Source organism: Melanotaenia boesemani, chromosome 21 (genome assembly GCF_017639745.1).
Source record: "Melanotaenia boesemani isolate fMelBoe1 chromosome 21, fMelBoe1.pri, whole genome shotgun sequence".
NCBI classification, from domain to species: Eukaryota; Metazoa; Chordata; class Actinopteri; order Atheriniformes; family Melanotaeniidae; genus Melanotaenia; species Melanotaenia boesemani.
In genome coordinates this window covers 1,075,357-1,091,274 of record NC_055702.1, presented here as the reverse complement: position 1 = coordinate 1,091,274, position 15,918 = coordinate 1,075,357, and the positions used below count along the sequence as shown (strand labels likewise).

Genomic DNA, 15,918 nt, shown 5'->3' with positions numbered 1-15,918 from the left:
AGCTCAAACATCAGCCGCTAACAGCTCAAACATCAGACGCTAACAGCTCAAACATCAGACGCTAACAGCGCTAACATCGGAAGCTAACAGCTTTAACATCAGACGCTAACAGCTCAAACATCAGCCGCTAACAGCTCAAACATCAGACGCTAACAGCGCTAACATCGGAAGCTAACAGCTTTAACATCAGCCGCTAACAGCTCAAACATCAGCCGCTAACAGCTCAAACATCAGCCGCTAACAGCTCAAACATCAGCCTCTAACAGCTCAAACATCAGACGCTAACAGCGCTAACATCGGAAGCTAACAGCTTTAACATCAGACGCTAACTGCTCAAACATCAGCCGCTAACAGCTCAAACATCAGCCTCTAACAGCTCAAACATCAGACGCTAACAGCGCTAACATCGGAAGCTAACAGCTTTAACATCAGACGCTAACTGCTCAAACATCAGACGCTAACAGCTCAAACATCAGACGCTAACAGCGCTAACATCGGAAGCTAACAGCTTTAACATCAGACGCTAACTGCTCAAACATCAGACGCCAACAGCTCAAACATAAAAAAATGAACAAAAACAATTTTGTATGTTGTATTTTTTTTTTTTTTTTTTTTTATGTTGTATTTTTTGTCATCCATCTCAGTTAAAGACATCAGGTGAAAACACCTGAGTTACTGAATTGAGGACTTTACGTTTTATCTAAGTGTAGTTGATGTTAAAATTCAATGTTCATTTGATGAACTCAAATTTAAACTTTGCATGATTTGAATGCTAATTATTTTTACTAATTACACATATTTATTATAAATTGGACTAATGTGGATCATATCATGTATTTTTAAAAATTTGGATTAGATTGGGACTACAATAATTTGGGTTGATGAGAGTGATGATTGGTCCTGATCAGCTGTCAACTTGGATCAATGCTGACATCTGACCCAGATTTAGGAGGTTTCAGGTCAGTCTGGTCCTGATCATTTTCACATCAGAACGTAGATGGTGACAGAGTTTGTGGAGCTTTACTGAATGACATGAATCAGTCACAGGGTGTTACTGAGTCCTGGATCACCATCCAGCCTGAGGTCTGCAGACCCAGCCCTACTCCCTCAGCTGCACAGGGTTTGGAGCTGGTTTTAAATATCAGCAGTATCTTCATCTGGAAAGCCAGTCGCCTGCTGGCTGTGTTGCTTTTTGGAAAACTTGCCCAGTTTTTTCTCTTTCAGCCCATTTCAGTTAACATGTGCTTTATTGTGAGGACAGGAAGGAAACCCTTGGCTCTTTGTGAGATCTTCCATCGCTGATTCTTGCAGCTCAGTGTACGGTTTTCTTTATGACAGCAGCTCCGTTGCTTCGTGTAAAGGAGGAAGAAGCTGCTCCTCTTCTGGAAAAACAAACAGATATTTGACAGCAGAGTTCATGTGGCAACAGCTGCTGAGAAGATGTGTAATTATGACGCATAATGAACCATTTCCATCTGTTTACTTTGGAACAGACGATGGTCAGATCTAATTTTACGTCTGATATTAGGTTTATTTCCACCAGAGGACAACACTCATCTGATTGTATTTCCTGATTTGTTTCCCAACTTCACTTTCTTTTGTTTTTATTTGCGTTTTTTTTTTTTTTAAATCATTATTATTTTAAACAGATTTCATAGAAAAATGATGATGAAATTTTGTTTTTGTGGCCATAATGGACAGAAAAAGAAACAGATTATTCCAGGTTTTTCCAAATGATTCAAATTTGGGTGGGATGGACATGGTCAGCAACAATACTCAGGTAGGCTGTGCTGGTTAAACCAGGCCACGTTGGTACTAAGGGGCCCAAAGTGGACCAAGAAAATCTCCCCCCACCATTACACCAGCAGCAGCCTGTTAAATCTACATCTTTATGATACAACTGTTATATTTACTCAGATGATGTAGAAGAAACCTGACTGAAGAGTTAAAAACTAAATAAAAAAAGTCATCATTCAGCTGTAAGATGATATTTTTAGTTTGAGCTCGTTGCATTACATCATAGTAACCGTATCTAATGTAGACTGGTTGGATGCAGCAGATGAGAATGAGTCCACTTTGATGGACTGACCCTGATCTGGTTAGGGATTCTGTCCTAATCAAGCCCCTGATAAATCCTGAATTAAAAAACGATTCACAAAGCAGCCTGTGTCCTGGGTCTTGGGTCTTGGGTTTTGGGTTCTGGATTTTGGGTCTTGGGTCCTGGCTCCTGTGTCCTTGGTCTTGGGTCTTGGGTCCTGCACTCAACTTATATATGAGTAGCTGGTGCGTGGTGGTGCTGCAGGCCAGCATCCTTTGCTTCCTGGGCCATGGGGGCTCTGGCTGGGCCATGGCAGCTCTGGCTGGGCCATGGAGGCTCTGGTTGGGTCATGGGGGCTCTGGCCATGGCGGCTCTGGCTGGGCCATGGCAGCTCTGGCTGGGCCATGGGGGCTCTGGCTGGGCCATGGCGGCTCTGGCTGGGCCATGGGGGCTCTGGCTGGGCCATGGGGGCTCTGGCTGGGCCATGGGGGCTCTGGCTGGGCCATGGCGGCTCTGGCTGGGCCATGGCAGCTCTGGCTGGGCCATGGGGGCTCTGGCTGGGCCATGGGGGCTCTGGCTGGGCCATGGCGGCTCTGGCTGGGCCATGGCGGCTCTGGCTGGGCCATGGGGGCTCTGGCTGGGCCATGGCGGCTCTGGCTGGGCCATGGCAGCTCTGGCTGGGCCATGGAGGCTCTGGTTGGGTCATGGGGGTTCTGGCTGGGCCATGGCGGCTCTGGCTGGGCCATGGGGGTTCTGGCTGGGCCATGGGGGCTCTGGTTGGGTCATGGGGGTTCTGGCTGGGCCATGGGGGCTCTGGCTGGGCCCTTCCTCTGCCATCTTCTGGATGGGTGTGTGGCTGTCCCTGTAGTAGATTTTCAAGGTTCCCTGATCTGTGTTGGGTGCTGGTTGTCCGGGTCTTGGGGCTGTCTAGGCTTCTGATCTTTGGAAAGGGGACAAGGCACAAGGGCATAATCACACATATTAAACACAACTCTCTCTCACACACACACACACTCTCATTCACTAACACATGTACATCCAGCCACCATGAGGTTTAATCACCAGCGTCATGTTTTCAGATTTGTTCATGTTTGTCCTCCTGTAGGTGCTCCTGATGATTGTTTGCTTTGTTTCCTGGATCTTTACAGACGCTGCAGCTGCTTGTACAGTTGTTATTTTCTCTCTTTTGGTATTTTTCATCTTTATCTACTATGTTCGTCAGGTCCAGCGTTTATATGTAATTCAACAATAAAGACATCAAATAAAAGTAATTCCGTATCAAAGGGAGCCGGGACATGCTGGTAAAGTGGTGGTTCCATCAAGGGATCCAGACCATTACCACCCTGTCTCGCTGCTGGACAGGAAAGATATTTTTGTGGAACATGGAACGTTGATGAATGTGGCTGGGGAGAGGGAAGTCTGGGTTTCCCTGCTTGGGCAGCTGCCCCCACGACCCGACTCTGGATAAGTGGCAGACAATGGATGGATGAAGTTTACCTGCATGACAACTGTAAGGGGGGTTAATTTTTTTCTAACTCATCCGTTTGGATGTTATTTAATCTTGAAATTTGGCATAATTAAGGGCGGGTCCATTTGATTGACATATATCCAATATCCGCAGCAAGAAGGGAGAGTGCAGCACAACCGCGGTTTTTAGCCGGCTAACAGTGCACCTTAGCTTTAGCCTACCTACCTCCGTTAGCCGGTTAGCTCACGTTAGATCAGGGTTGGCTCAGTTAGCTCTTAGCTACAGGCTACAGGCAGAGTTTGATAGACGTCAATCATCCACCCCCATGCTCACAGCCCCCGCTCAGCTCCCGCCACTTTGCTCAATTTTGGATTTCCGGGAGCAACGGCAGGCGTGACGCTGCCAAGATGGCGATGGTAGGAACCGCCCAACAAGTTTCACTTTTGCTCTTCAGAAACCTATGGGTGACGTCCCAGAGGCTCCGTCCATCTTTTATATACAGTCTATGTGTTCGACCTGCTGAGTTCTGGTATTTTCATCCCTCTGTGGATGGTTTGGATGAACTGGAAACTTTTCTAACCTCCTCTTCATCCTCTTCTTCCTCTCAGGTCTAAGGAGCTGATAAAGGAAGCCATCCTGGACAACGACTTCATGAAGAACCTGGACCTGTCTCAGATCCAGGAGATTGTGGACTGTATGTACCCAGTAGATTATGGGAAGGATGCCTGCATCATTAAAGAGGGTGATGTGGGCTCGCTGGTCTTCGTGATGGAAGGTGAGGACACGTGTCTGCTGTTAAGGGTTGAGTTGTTGGTAGAACCGAGTCTTCAGTGCTCTTGTTCAGCTCCATGCAGGCAGGGGGTGGGGCTTTAATTTGATGGACACACCATGCAACCAATCACATGTGGGGACTGACTGGGATCCTTATGTAAAAGAAGGAAGGGGAGCAGTGCAGTGGTCCAGACTACGTGTACGCATACATCAGATTTAAGGCAAGTTTATTTCTGCGTCACCTTTCATGTACAAGAAAAGTCAAAGTGTTTTATATAAAACATTAACAGCATCACAGCGGGGAGCAGGAAGCAATAAAAACAAACTTTAAAAGAAATTACAGAGAAAAGCAAAAATAAAGCAGATAAAATAAAAATAAAGTTCCAGTGTGAGGAATTAACAGCTATTGTGATAAAAGGCAGCAAATAGAAAAGTTTTAACCCTGATGTAAAACTGCTGAGTCAGCATACCTGCAGGTTTCTGGGAGTTTGTTCCACATGTGAGGAGCATAAAAGCTGAATGCTCCCTCTCCACGTTTAGTTCTGACTCTGGGAACAGAAAGTAGACCTGACCCTGATGACCTGAGGGATCTGGTTGCTTTATTACGAACCAGAATCTGAGGTCTGGAGTGTCAGGATGAAACCAGAGGACGTCTTCTGTAAATCATCGGTGCTGTGCAGATGCTGTATCGGCAGGTTCACCTTATAGGAGCCATAAATGTGGAGAAGGGAAATTATGAACAGGTTCTGAAATACAAGTCAGAGCCGGACCTTCTCTAACTAGGCGGTTGACAGGTGATAGAAAGGATTCATATGCAGGGGCGGATCTAGAGAAGTTCTGATGAGGGGGCCTGGTAGGAGCGCCACAGATGAGAATTCTTTTTCTTTCAGGTCTAGATTTTAGTAAATAATTAGCTGATTGTTAGAATTTAAGTGGTCATCAGTTGTTAAATTTGGAAAAACAGTATCATTTTTCAGTGTTGAACAACATAAGGTCCCAGGCCATCTGAAGGTCCCAAGTGAAGATTAGTTTACACTTAATATTCATTAGCGATTCATTACCCCAACCATTCCTCTGATGGTAAAATTGGTATTTTGTTCATTTGTTATCCCACAGTTACAGAAAAAACCTGACTTTGTTCAGCAGTGTGATCATACTGGAAGCAGCCCAGCACAGATCCATCAGATGCTGGTTGTTATCAGGCTGGAGACGGGTGAGGAGTTTGGTTCCGTCCTGGAGGGAGGGTGGGCGCTGGGACGACTGGTCAGAGCTCGCTGGGGAACTGGTGGGGGAGGATGAAGTGGGGTATTTCAGGGTGAAAAGAAGGGACTGGGGCATGGGGTCAGTTTGGTTGCCATAGTGACCAGCCCATCCATCTCGGAAGTGAAGTCCAGGAGGGGAGGGGAGGATGGGTCAAGGGAGGGAGACCTGGATGGAGGATGATGAGGTGAATGGGTGGGTCCTTGCTGAAAGCTTTGGGGGTTTCTTTAGGAGGGGCTGAGGTGGTTTTTCTCCATGTTTCCTCTAGACTGCCTCATCACGTTGTTCTGGTCTCTCTTGTTTGTTGTCCTTGTCCGAGGGAACTGAGTCAGTTCAGAAAATAAATCAGGTTGGAGGCTAACAGCTTCACTCCTGATCTGTTCAACCAGAATCCATCTTGCTGGATCTCTTCACTCCTCCTCTGATCGGAGGGCGAGGACACTGATGGATATCCAGGCATCCAGACAGCTGATCATATCCAGCAGTTCAGTAAAGTCCCGTTTCAGATGTATGTGTACATGTAGTCTGGGTACCTGAGGATACCAGTATACGCGTACCTGAGGATACCTGAGTATGCGTACCTGGGTATCTGAGGATACCTGAGGATACCTGAGTATACGTACCTGGGTACCTGAGGATACGTACCTGGGTACCTGAGGATACCTGAGGATACCTGAGGATATGTACCTGGGTATCTGAGGATACCTGAGTATACGTACCTGGGTACCTGAGGATACGTGAGTATGCGTACCTGGGTACCTGTGGATACCTGAGTATGCGTACCTGGGTACCTGTGGATACCAGTATATGCGTACCTGGGTACCTGTGGATACCTGAGGATACGTACCTGGGTACCTGAGGATACCTGAGTATGCATACCTGGGTACCTGAGGATACCTGAGGATATGTACCTGGGTATCTGAGGATACCTGAGTATACGTACCTGGGTACCTGTGGATACCTGAGTATGCGTACCTGGGTTCCTGTGGATACCTGAGTATGCGTACCTGGGTACCCGTGGATACCAGTATATGCATACCTGGGTACCTGTGGATACCAGTATATGCGTACCTGAGTACCTGTGGATACCAGTATACTCGTACCTGGGTAGCTGAGGATACCTGAGTATACGTACCTGGGTACCTGAGGATACCTGGATACCTGAGGATACGTGAGTATGCGTACCTGGGTACCTGAGGATACCTGAGTATGCGTACCTGGGTACCTGTGGATACCTGAGTATGCGTACCTGGGTACCTGTGGATACCACTATATGCGTACCTGGGTACCTGTGGATACCTGAGTATGCGTACCTGGGTTCCTGTGGATACCTGAGTATGCGTACCTGGGTACCTGTGGATACCAGTATATGCGTACCTGAGTACCTGTGGATACCATTATACTCGTACCTGGGTACCTGAGGATACGTGAGTATGCGTACCTGGGTACCTGAGGATACCTGAGGATACGTGAGTATGCGTACCTGGGTACCTGTGGATACCAGTATATGCGTACCTGGGTACCTGTGGATACCTGAGTATGCATACCTGGGTACCTGTGGATACCACTATATGCGTACCTGGGTACCTGTGGATACCTGAGTATGCGTACCTGGGTTCCTGTGGATACCTGAGTATGCGTACCTGGGTACCTGTGGATACCAGTATATGCGTACCTGAGTACCTGTGGATACCATTATACTCGTACCTGGGTACCTGAGGATACGTGAGTATGCGTACCTGGGTACCTGAGGATACCTGAGGATACGTGAGTATGCGTACCTGGGTACCTGTGGATACCAGTATATGCGTACCTGAGTACCTGTGGATACCATTATACTCGTACCTGGGTACCTGAGGATACGTGAGTATGCGTACCTGGGTACCTGTGGATACCTGAGGATACGTGAGTATGCGTACCTGGGTACCTGTGGATACCAGTATACTCGTACCTGGGTACCTGAGGATACCTGAGTATACGTACCTGGATACCTGAGGATATGTGAGTATGCGTACCTGAGTACCTGTGGATACCAGTATACTCGTACCTGGGTACCTGTGGATACCAGTATATGCGTACCTGGGTACCTGTGGATACCTGAGTATGCGTACCTGGGTACCTGTGGATACCAGTATATGCGTACCTGGGTACCTGTGGATACCTGAGTATGCGTGCCTGGGTACCTGAGGATACCTGAGGATACCTGAGGATACGTACCTGGATACCTGAGGATATGTGAGTATGCGTACCTGAGTACCTGTGGATACCAGTATACTCGTACCTGGGTACCTGTGGATACCAGTATATGCGTACCTGGGTACCTGTGGATACCTGAGTATGCGTGCCTGGGTACCTGTGGATACCAGTATATGCGTACCTGGGTACCTGTGGATACAAGTATATGCGTACCTGGGTACCTGTGGATACCTGAGTATGCGTGCCTGGGTACCTGAGGATACCTGAGGATACCTGAGGATACCTGAGGATACGTACCTGGGTATCTGAGGATACCTGAGTATACGTACCTGGGTACCTGAGGATACGTGAGTATGCGTACCTGTGGATACCAGTATATGCGTACCTGGGTACCTGAGGATACCAGTATATGCGTACCTGGGTACCTGAGGATTTCAGGTGGGTCTGTTAATGAGAAGCCCGTTCCGTCTCATGTTCCTCCCACAGGAAGACGCTGTTCTCCTGGAATCGTTCCTTCACGTTTCTTCTTGTTCTGTTTTTCTTTGTTTATAAAGCGGCTGTAGAGATGAAGAGCTCCATCCTCTTCCTCCTCATGACTCATCATGTGATCTTTGGCAACTTTAAACACGCCCTCTACTGAAGTCATGTTGTATCTTAAGGTCACTTCACACTTTTTTCTTAAAGCTGGACTCGACAACACTCCTCCAGATGGCCAGTCCTCCGTCCTCCGTCCTCCCTATTTGGTCCTTAGTCCTCTATCCTCTGTCCTCCCGTCTCCATCCTGCATGGTGGTGGGCAGTGTGAAGTCTTTCTATGGACGTTAACGCTGCAGGGAGGCTAACACGTCTACATTCTCAGGTTTTTCATTAATGGGACGGATGGAGCTGTTCATGGCGTCTGGTGGGTGGTGGAGGTGGGGCGGACAGTGTGTGTGCAGACCTTCATATTCTTTCTTTTTAAAAAAATCTTAATATTGTGAGTTTGTTGCTACAGCAACGCTGTAAATATGCCTTAGTGACGTCATATTTGTTTTGTTTGCGTTAGTGTTGATATGAGCTTGAAGACGTGTCGGGTCGGATCACCTGACACTGAGAAGAAAAACACATCAAACACCCGCTGGTCCTGCTGGTTCTGCTGGTCCTGGTGGTTCCACATTAATTCCACTGGTCCCGCTGATCCTTTCTGGGACATGTTTAGGTTCTGGTGATGAGTCAGGTGAGTTGGACTCCATGTGGTCTGCTCTGATCAGTTCTGTGAGATGATTTCATGACTGATGGTGGGTGGAAGGGTCCAGGCAGACCTGGATCACCTGGGTCCAGGTCTTCACACAGACTCAGACCAGACTCAACATTTACTGTCAGTTTTCAGGTGTTAATGATCAATAACTGTTTATTGGCTGTTTACCGACTGTTTACCAGCTGTTTACTGGCTGTTTACCAGCTGTTTAGTGACTGTGTACTGGCTGTTTATTGGCTGTTTACCGGCTGTTTACTGGCTGTTTATTGGCTGTTTAGTGACTGTTTACTGGCTGTTTATTGGCTGTTTACCAGCTGTTTACTGGCTGTTTACCGGCTGTTTAGTGACTGTGTACTGGCTGTTTATTGGCTGTTTAGTGACTGTGTACTGGCTGTTTATTGGCTGTTTACCGGCTGTTTACTGGCTGTTTATTGGCTGTTTAGTGACTGTTTACTGGCTGTTTACCGGCTGTTTACTGGCTGTTTATTGGCTGTTTAGTGACTGTTTACTGGCTGTTTATTGGCTGTTTAGTGACTGTTTACTGGCTGTTTACTGGCTGTTTACCGGCTGTTTACTGGCTGTTTATTGGCTGTTTAGTGACTGTTTACTGGCTGTTTATTGGCTGTTTAGTGACTGTGTACTGGCTGTTTATTGGCTGTTTACCGGCTGTTTATTGGCTGTTTACCGGCTGTTTATTGGCTGTTTAGTGACTGTTTACTGGCTGTTTATTGGCTGTTTACCGGCTGTTTACTGGCTGTTTATTGGCTGTTTAGTGACTGTTTACTGGCTGTTTATTGGCTGTTTAGTGACTGTGTACTGGCTGTTTATTGGCTGTTTACCGGCTGTTTACTGGCTGTTTATTGGCTGTTTAGTGACTGTTTACTGGCTGTTTACCGGCTGTTTACTGGCTGTTTATTGGCTGTTTAGTGACTGTTTACTGGCTGTTTATTGGCTGTTTACCAGCTGTTTACTGGCTGTCTTTTTTTGTCAGAACCCTCCAGTTGGGTCGGGTCTTCCTGAGTTTCTGTAGAATTCGGTTCTGTTCAGACTGAAATCTTTTATTAAAGTTGAAATATTGATCAAATCTGGATTTAGACGAGCTCTGAGATTAGAGACGTGTTTCTTATTATTATTATTATTATTATTATTATTATTATTATTATTATTATTATTATTATTATTATTATTAATAATAATTATTATTATCACTTAAGATTAATTTAGTCATATAATCAGTAATCATAGTAAAGCTGTTAAACTATAAAAAGAGGGTAAGAAAAAGTCAAATAATTAGAAAATAAAAGTGAAATAAATTTATAATAGTGATAATTTATTAAATAAAGTTCTAAATATAAACATATTACCAGAATCATCAACAAGATTATGATGATATTTATTAAAAACTGGTTTCCAAACAGTGAAAACATGAAATGCTTCATATGATCTTCCAACATGTTGCCATGCCAACAGCATCCACCAGAGCCCTGTATGTGTGTGTTTGAACGGAGTAATGAGTTTTGTGTGGACAGATTTTAGTTAGAAACATGAGGATGTCTCAGGCGGTTTTTTGGATTTCAGACCAGAATCTGGAGATGCTGATGGTCCTCATAAAGATGGGAAGGCCAGCCTGTGTGTGTGTTTTACATAATGAGACAAACAAGCTGCGTCTGATTCGTCCTCTAAACACAGGTTTTATGAGCATCGTATTTATAGCACACCATTATCGGCCTGTTTTTAGCGATCACTTCCTTTCTGTGACATAAGCCGCCATCTGCCCCCCATTCATCAGCATTTATCAGAAACATTCATCCTGGTGGTAGAAAGCGGGTTTTGCTCTTCCTGGATGAGATTTCCTCTTTTCCGGCTCCATGGTTGTGGCTCCAAGCTTCTCTTTATTCCAGTGTTTCATTGAGTCTCTTGAACTGGTGGCTCAACATGATTTAGAAGAACACCTTCATTGTTTTCAGTTTTTAAACTGGTAAATTGGATCAAATGAAACATAGATGATAGAGTTCCCCAGGGCTCTGTTTTGCTCCCCTGTAAATTAAACTGAACTGAATTGAATTGAATTGAATTAAACTGAATTGAATTGAATTGAATTGAACTGAGTTTACCAGGAAGTCCCGTTGACATTAGGAATATTTTTATGGGGGTGTTGCTGAGGTAGCAGCCAGACAGATATGAAGCACAAATGACAGGAAAACAAAAGGCAGCTGTTCATGCTGTGTCTCCCTAAGTGAAGCATTCTTCCTGATACTCTTAAAATCATTTATTGGTGAGAGATTTCAGTGTAAGAGATTTTTGGAGATTATTCCAGGACCATTGTGCTTGGTAGGAAAAACTGTTTTACTCAACTATCAATTCAAATTCAGCCAATCCTCCTGAATTCTGCATGTTTATTTCGTCCACTCACAGCTCTCCTCTACGTTTCCTGATGTACAAAACATCCGCTTTACTTCCTGTTTTGGACTTTGAACTTTACTGGAACAAAGACGGGAGAAGAAGGTCTCACTCTGATTTTGAAGCTGTCATGTTCATGGATGACTGACATCAGACCAGCTGACTTCCACTTCTATAAGTAGTTTAGTGTTTTGGAGGCGGCCGTTGGAGCAAATGAGTTTTGGGCTTTAGTCCAGAGTCGAGCAGCTGCTTCTGTGGTTCTGTCTACCTGGATGAGTCCAGCCTGGACTTTTAGTTTGTCTCTCAGCAGAGCTTCATTTTTCCTGCTTTTCTTTCTTTCTTTCCACCATGTTTTAACTGGTGACACAGCTCTGGAGCTGAACAGTATACACTTTTTTCTTGTTCTGATCAACCTCAACAACATAGGGAACACGGTGAAGCGGAAAAATGTTTGAGGAGGGACTGTTTTTACTGCTGCACCGCTCATCGTGCGTTCCAGTTGTCTTGGAGTTCCGAGCAGTAGAGAGTTGGTGACTTCATTACCAGGTTGTTGGTGTTTCAGCTGCACCAACTCGGAACAAATGGCTCCAAAACAGCCCAGTTATGAGCGTCTCCAAACCTGTTGTAAAAATGTTCACCATGAGAACAGCGGTCCATTTTGGTAATAATGATTAATAAACCACACATATATGATTTTTCACAAACTCACCGCTGTAAAAACATAATTATCAATAACAACTTGCTGCTATTTACACTAGAAACTTAACGGACACAAAACTTATCAAAGAATTTTAATAAAAAAGTTTCAAGTTAAAAGTTGTTTGTCAGGTGCAAGACGGATGCAATCGTACATGCAACAAACAAAAACACCACCACGGTAATAAACTAAAAAGACAAAAATATAAATATAATGAGCCACAGTTTAATGACTGTGCAGTGATGTGCTGCTATACAGACTGACAGTATGTATATATGTAATAAGTCTGGTGTAAATGTTGGTGCAGAATATAAAGCTTGTTAAAGGGACATGAGTAAATGACAGTGTTTTCCAGCAGAAAGTAGGATGCTGGCCAGGGTCACTACAGGGTAGATTTCCCAGTTCATACAGCCTGGGGGAAGAAGGGCAGGGGGGGCTTCTAGAATACAGGTGGTACTGGGCCCAACCAATCCTAAAGCTGGTATCTCAGGGTCAACTTACGAGTTTGCAGTTTGGAAAAGCAAAACAAAAAATTCCTTAAAATTCCAATTTTCAAGGACAACTGGAACACAACATAAACCTACAGCAGGAACCTGTTTGAGGGGGACCGTTTTTACTGCTGCACCACTAAACCTATTAGCCGGAAACTGTTTGAGGGGGACCGTTTTTACTGGTGCACCACTAAACCTGTAGCAGGAAACTGTTTGAGGGGGACCATTTTTACTGCTGCACCACTAAACCTGTAGCAGGAAACTGTTTGAGGGGGACCGTTTTTACTGCTGCACCACTAAACCTGTAGCAGGAAACTGTTTGAGGGGGACCGTTTTTACTGCTGCACCACTAAACCTGTAGCAGGAAACTGTTTGAGGGGGACCGTTTTTACTGCTGCACCTCACTGACGTTGGGGATGCTGCTGTAGGACCACACATCTTAAACATCATTATGTTTTCACGTTTAACATAAAGATGGATGAAATATCTGCAGCTTTTTCTGTCTGCGGACCAAAAGCAGAGGATGAACCATGACGGCGTGGAGATCCTCAGCAGGATGCATGTGCAGGAAAACTCCAACAGAATCATTTAAAGCACATTTTCTGTTTCCAGTGAGTCGTTTTTCCTCCACCTGCCATTTCAGAGCTGGAGCAGAAAAATGAGGATTTTCCACATCAAAGACTTTCTTTCTCACCAGCAGGTTGATCACTGATGATCAATGCGTGCACGGGTCCGTGGTGGCAGGAAACAGAAAGCTTTGTTTTCCTGGTTTACGGTGTTCCAGCCTGAAATGTTAAATGTTCCGTTTATTTGATCTATTTAATTATTGTAGTTTTATCTGAAACAGGTCGCTCTTGAAAATGAACTGTCACATTTTCACCTGTATAAATAAAGTTTAGATGTAATGAATAAATAAATGTTAATTATTTCAAATAATGAACTTTTAATAAACTTTGTTTTGTACTACCTACATTTACTGTAATTACAAATTTAACTACAATGTTCAGTAATAACTATAATAATGAAATGAGTGGATAATAATAATAATAATAATAATGATAAAAAACATCCATAGCAGTGACATCAGTGGTGTGCAGCCTTTCCAGTCCAGAGCCATTTTTCTCTCAGCCAGCTAAATAAAACCCGTGTAGAAACGCAGATAGTACAGGACCTTTTAGAAAAAGACAACTTAGAGTTTCTGATAAATATCTGCTATAGAAGAACCACATTTTATTTCTATTTTTAGGTTTTAAAATAAAAAACATCAAACTTTTGCAAAAAGAGCATAGACAGACTTTTTCAATGGGATGTAGATATTTATGGAGAATGATGTAAAAGAAAAAGTCCATAATTTCCAACCTAATGACAAAAATAAATAAATATTTTCGGTACTTTCAGTGTCATTATATTGTGGAAATTCACTGTAATTATTCCATGAAAAACTGAAAAAATGTTAAAAAAGATTAATTATATCTATAAATAAAAACAGGAATTAGTTCTTTAGCATGTTTAGCCGTGTATTAGGAGCCATTGTGGAAGGTCCAGAGAGCCACTTGCAGCTCCAGAGCCGCAGGTTGAACACCTCTTTAGAGCTGTGGGTGACGCACCTGGACGGTGTTTTCTGTAGACGGTGACATGGAGGTGTCCCTTTGGTTCAATCGTCATATTTCTGGTTATGTTTACTTTCTTTCTGTCATTCAGAGGGGAAGGTGGAGGTGACCAAAGAGGGGATGAAGCTGTGCACGATGGGACCAGGCAAAGTGTTTGGAGAGCTGGCCATCCTCTACAACTGCACCAGGACGGCCACCGTCAGGAGTGAGTAGACCAGCAGACATGTCCACGTGTGAATACCTGACTGAGGGCAGCTTTACCTTCAGATCGCCTCACGTTACACAAACATTCCCTTTCTGCCCTAAGGCAGCTCCTGGTATCCATGGCAACTCCAAACACAAGCCTATGTTTCCATAGTAACCCTCTAGATGGTGTGTTTTTCTCAGCTGTAGCAGGAGAAGGTTCAGGAGGAACTGATTAACAAAGCTGAAGTAGATTTATAATCAGTTCCTCGTCTTTATGAACTGAAGCTAGAAAAAATGTGTCTGGAGCTCCAGTAAAAACACAGTAATGACACAGTCCATCCACCCATCCGTCCATCCATCCATCCGTCCATCCATCCGTCCATCCATCCATCATCCATCCACCCACCCATCCATCCGTCCATCCATCATCCATCTATCCGTCCATCCATCCATCTGTCCATCCATCCATCCACCCATCCGTCCATCCATCCATCCGTCCATCCATCATCCATCATCCATCCACCCACCCATCCATCCGTCCATCCATCATCCATCTATCCGTCCATCCATCCATCTGTCCATCCATCCATCCACCCATCCGTCCATCCATCCATCCATCTATCCATCCATCATCCATCCACCCATCCGTCCATCCGTCCATCCATTCATCCACCCACCCATCCATCCGTCCATCCATCCATCCGTCCATCCGTCCATCCATCCATCATCCATCCACCCACCCATCCATCCGTCTGTCCATCCATCCATCCACCCATCCGTCCATCCATCCATCTATCCATCCATCATCCATCCACCCATCCGTCCATCCATCCATCCACCCACCCATCCATCCGTCCATCCATCATCCATATTTCCATCCATCCACCCATCAATTCAATTCAATTCAATTCAATTCAATTCAGTTTCTTTATTGTCCCCAAAGGGAAATTGATTTCGCAGCCAAAACACACACATAGGACAGACATCACATCAAAACATCAGCAAACAAAATCAGAACCGAAGGCATATGTCAAAAAGAGAGATTCTCACAATTCAAAATATTAAATGAGCTTAAAAAACATTAAATGAGCTTAAAAGAAGTTAAATAGAGTCACAGCTAAAAACTAAATAAAACAACTCTGTCACCTTAGGCCATTACTGTTAAGTAATTTAACAGCAGTAGGGACAAATGACACTTTAAGTCTCTTTGTCCTTCCCAAAGTGGCCTTGAAGCAACGGCCAGAAGGTAATAAAATGAACTCATTCTGGAGAGGGTGGTTCGGGCAGTCTAATATAGGACAAGCTTTCCTCAACACATTTTTATTAAAAATGGACAAAAGACCCTCCTGCTGGGATCCAGAAGCTTTGCCAGCAGCTTTGACTAAACGACCTAAGCGGTTTTTATCTGCCAAACTTAGGCTCCCGAACCAGCAATAATACAAAAGGATAAAACCGATTCAATTACACTTTTATAAAAAAAGAGACAACATTTTAGTGCAAACGTTAAAAGACCTCATCTTTCTTAAAAAGAATAACCTCTTATGAACCTTTTTTGAGGTTAAGTC

General features: G+C 44.5%; 1 protein-coding gene across 2 annotated transcripts in view; it reads left to right on the top strand.

Moving 5' to 3' along the window:
* LOC121632602 (cGMP-dependent protein kinase 1-like) overlaps positions 1-15,918 on the top strand; it is a 75,962-nt gene that overhangs the window by 22,072 nt on the left and 37,972 nt on the right. The window contains exons 2-3 of one of the 2 annotated variants that reach the window (XM_041974233.1): positions 4,115-4,281; positions 14,259-14,372. In XM_041974233.1, coding sequence (XP_041830167.1) covers positions 4,115-4,281; positions 14,259-14,372 — 281 coding nt within the window. Of the gene's footprint in view, positions 1-4,114; positions 4,282-8,795; positions 8,949-14,258; positions 14,373-15,918 lie in introns of those variants that run through there. The other variant, XM_041974235.1, reaches the window with a different exon arrangement.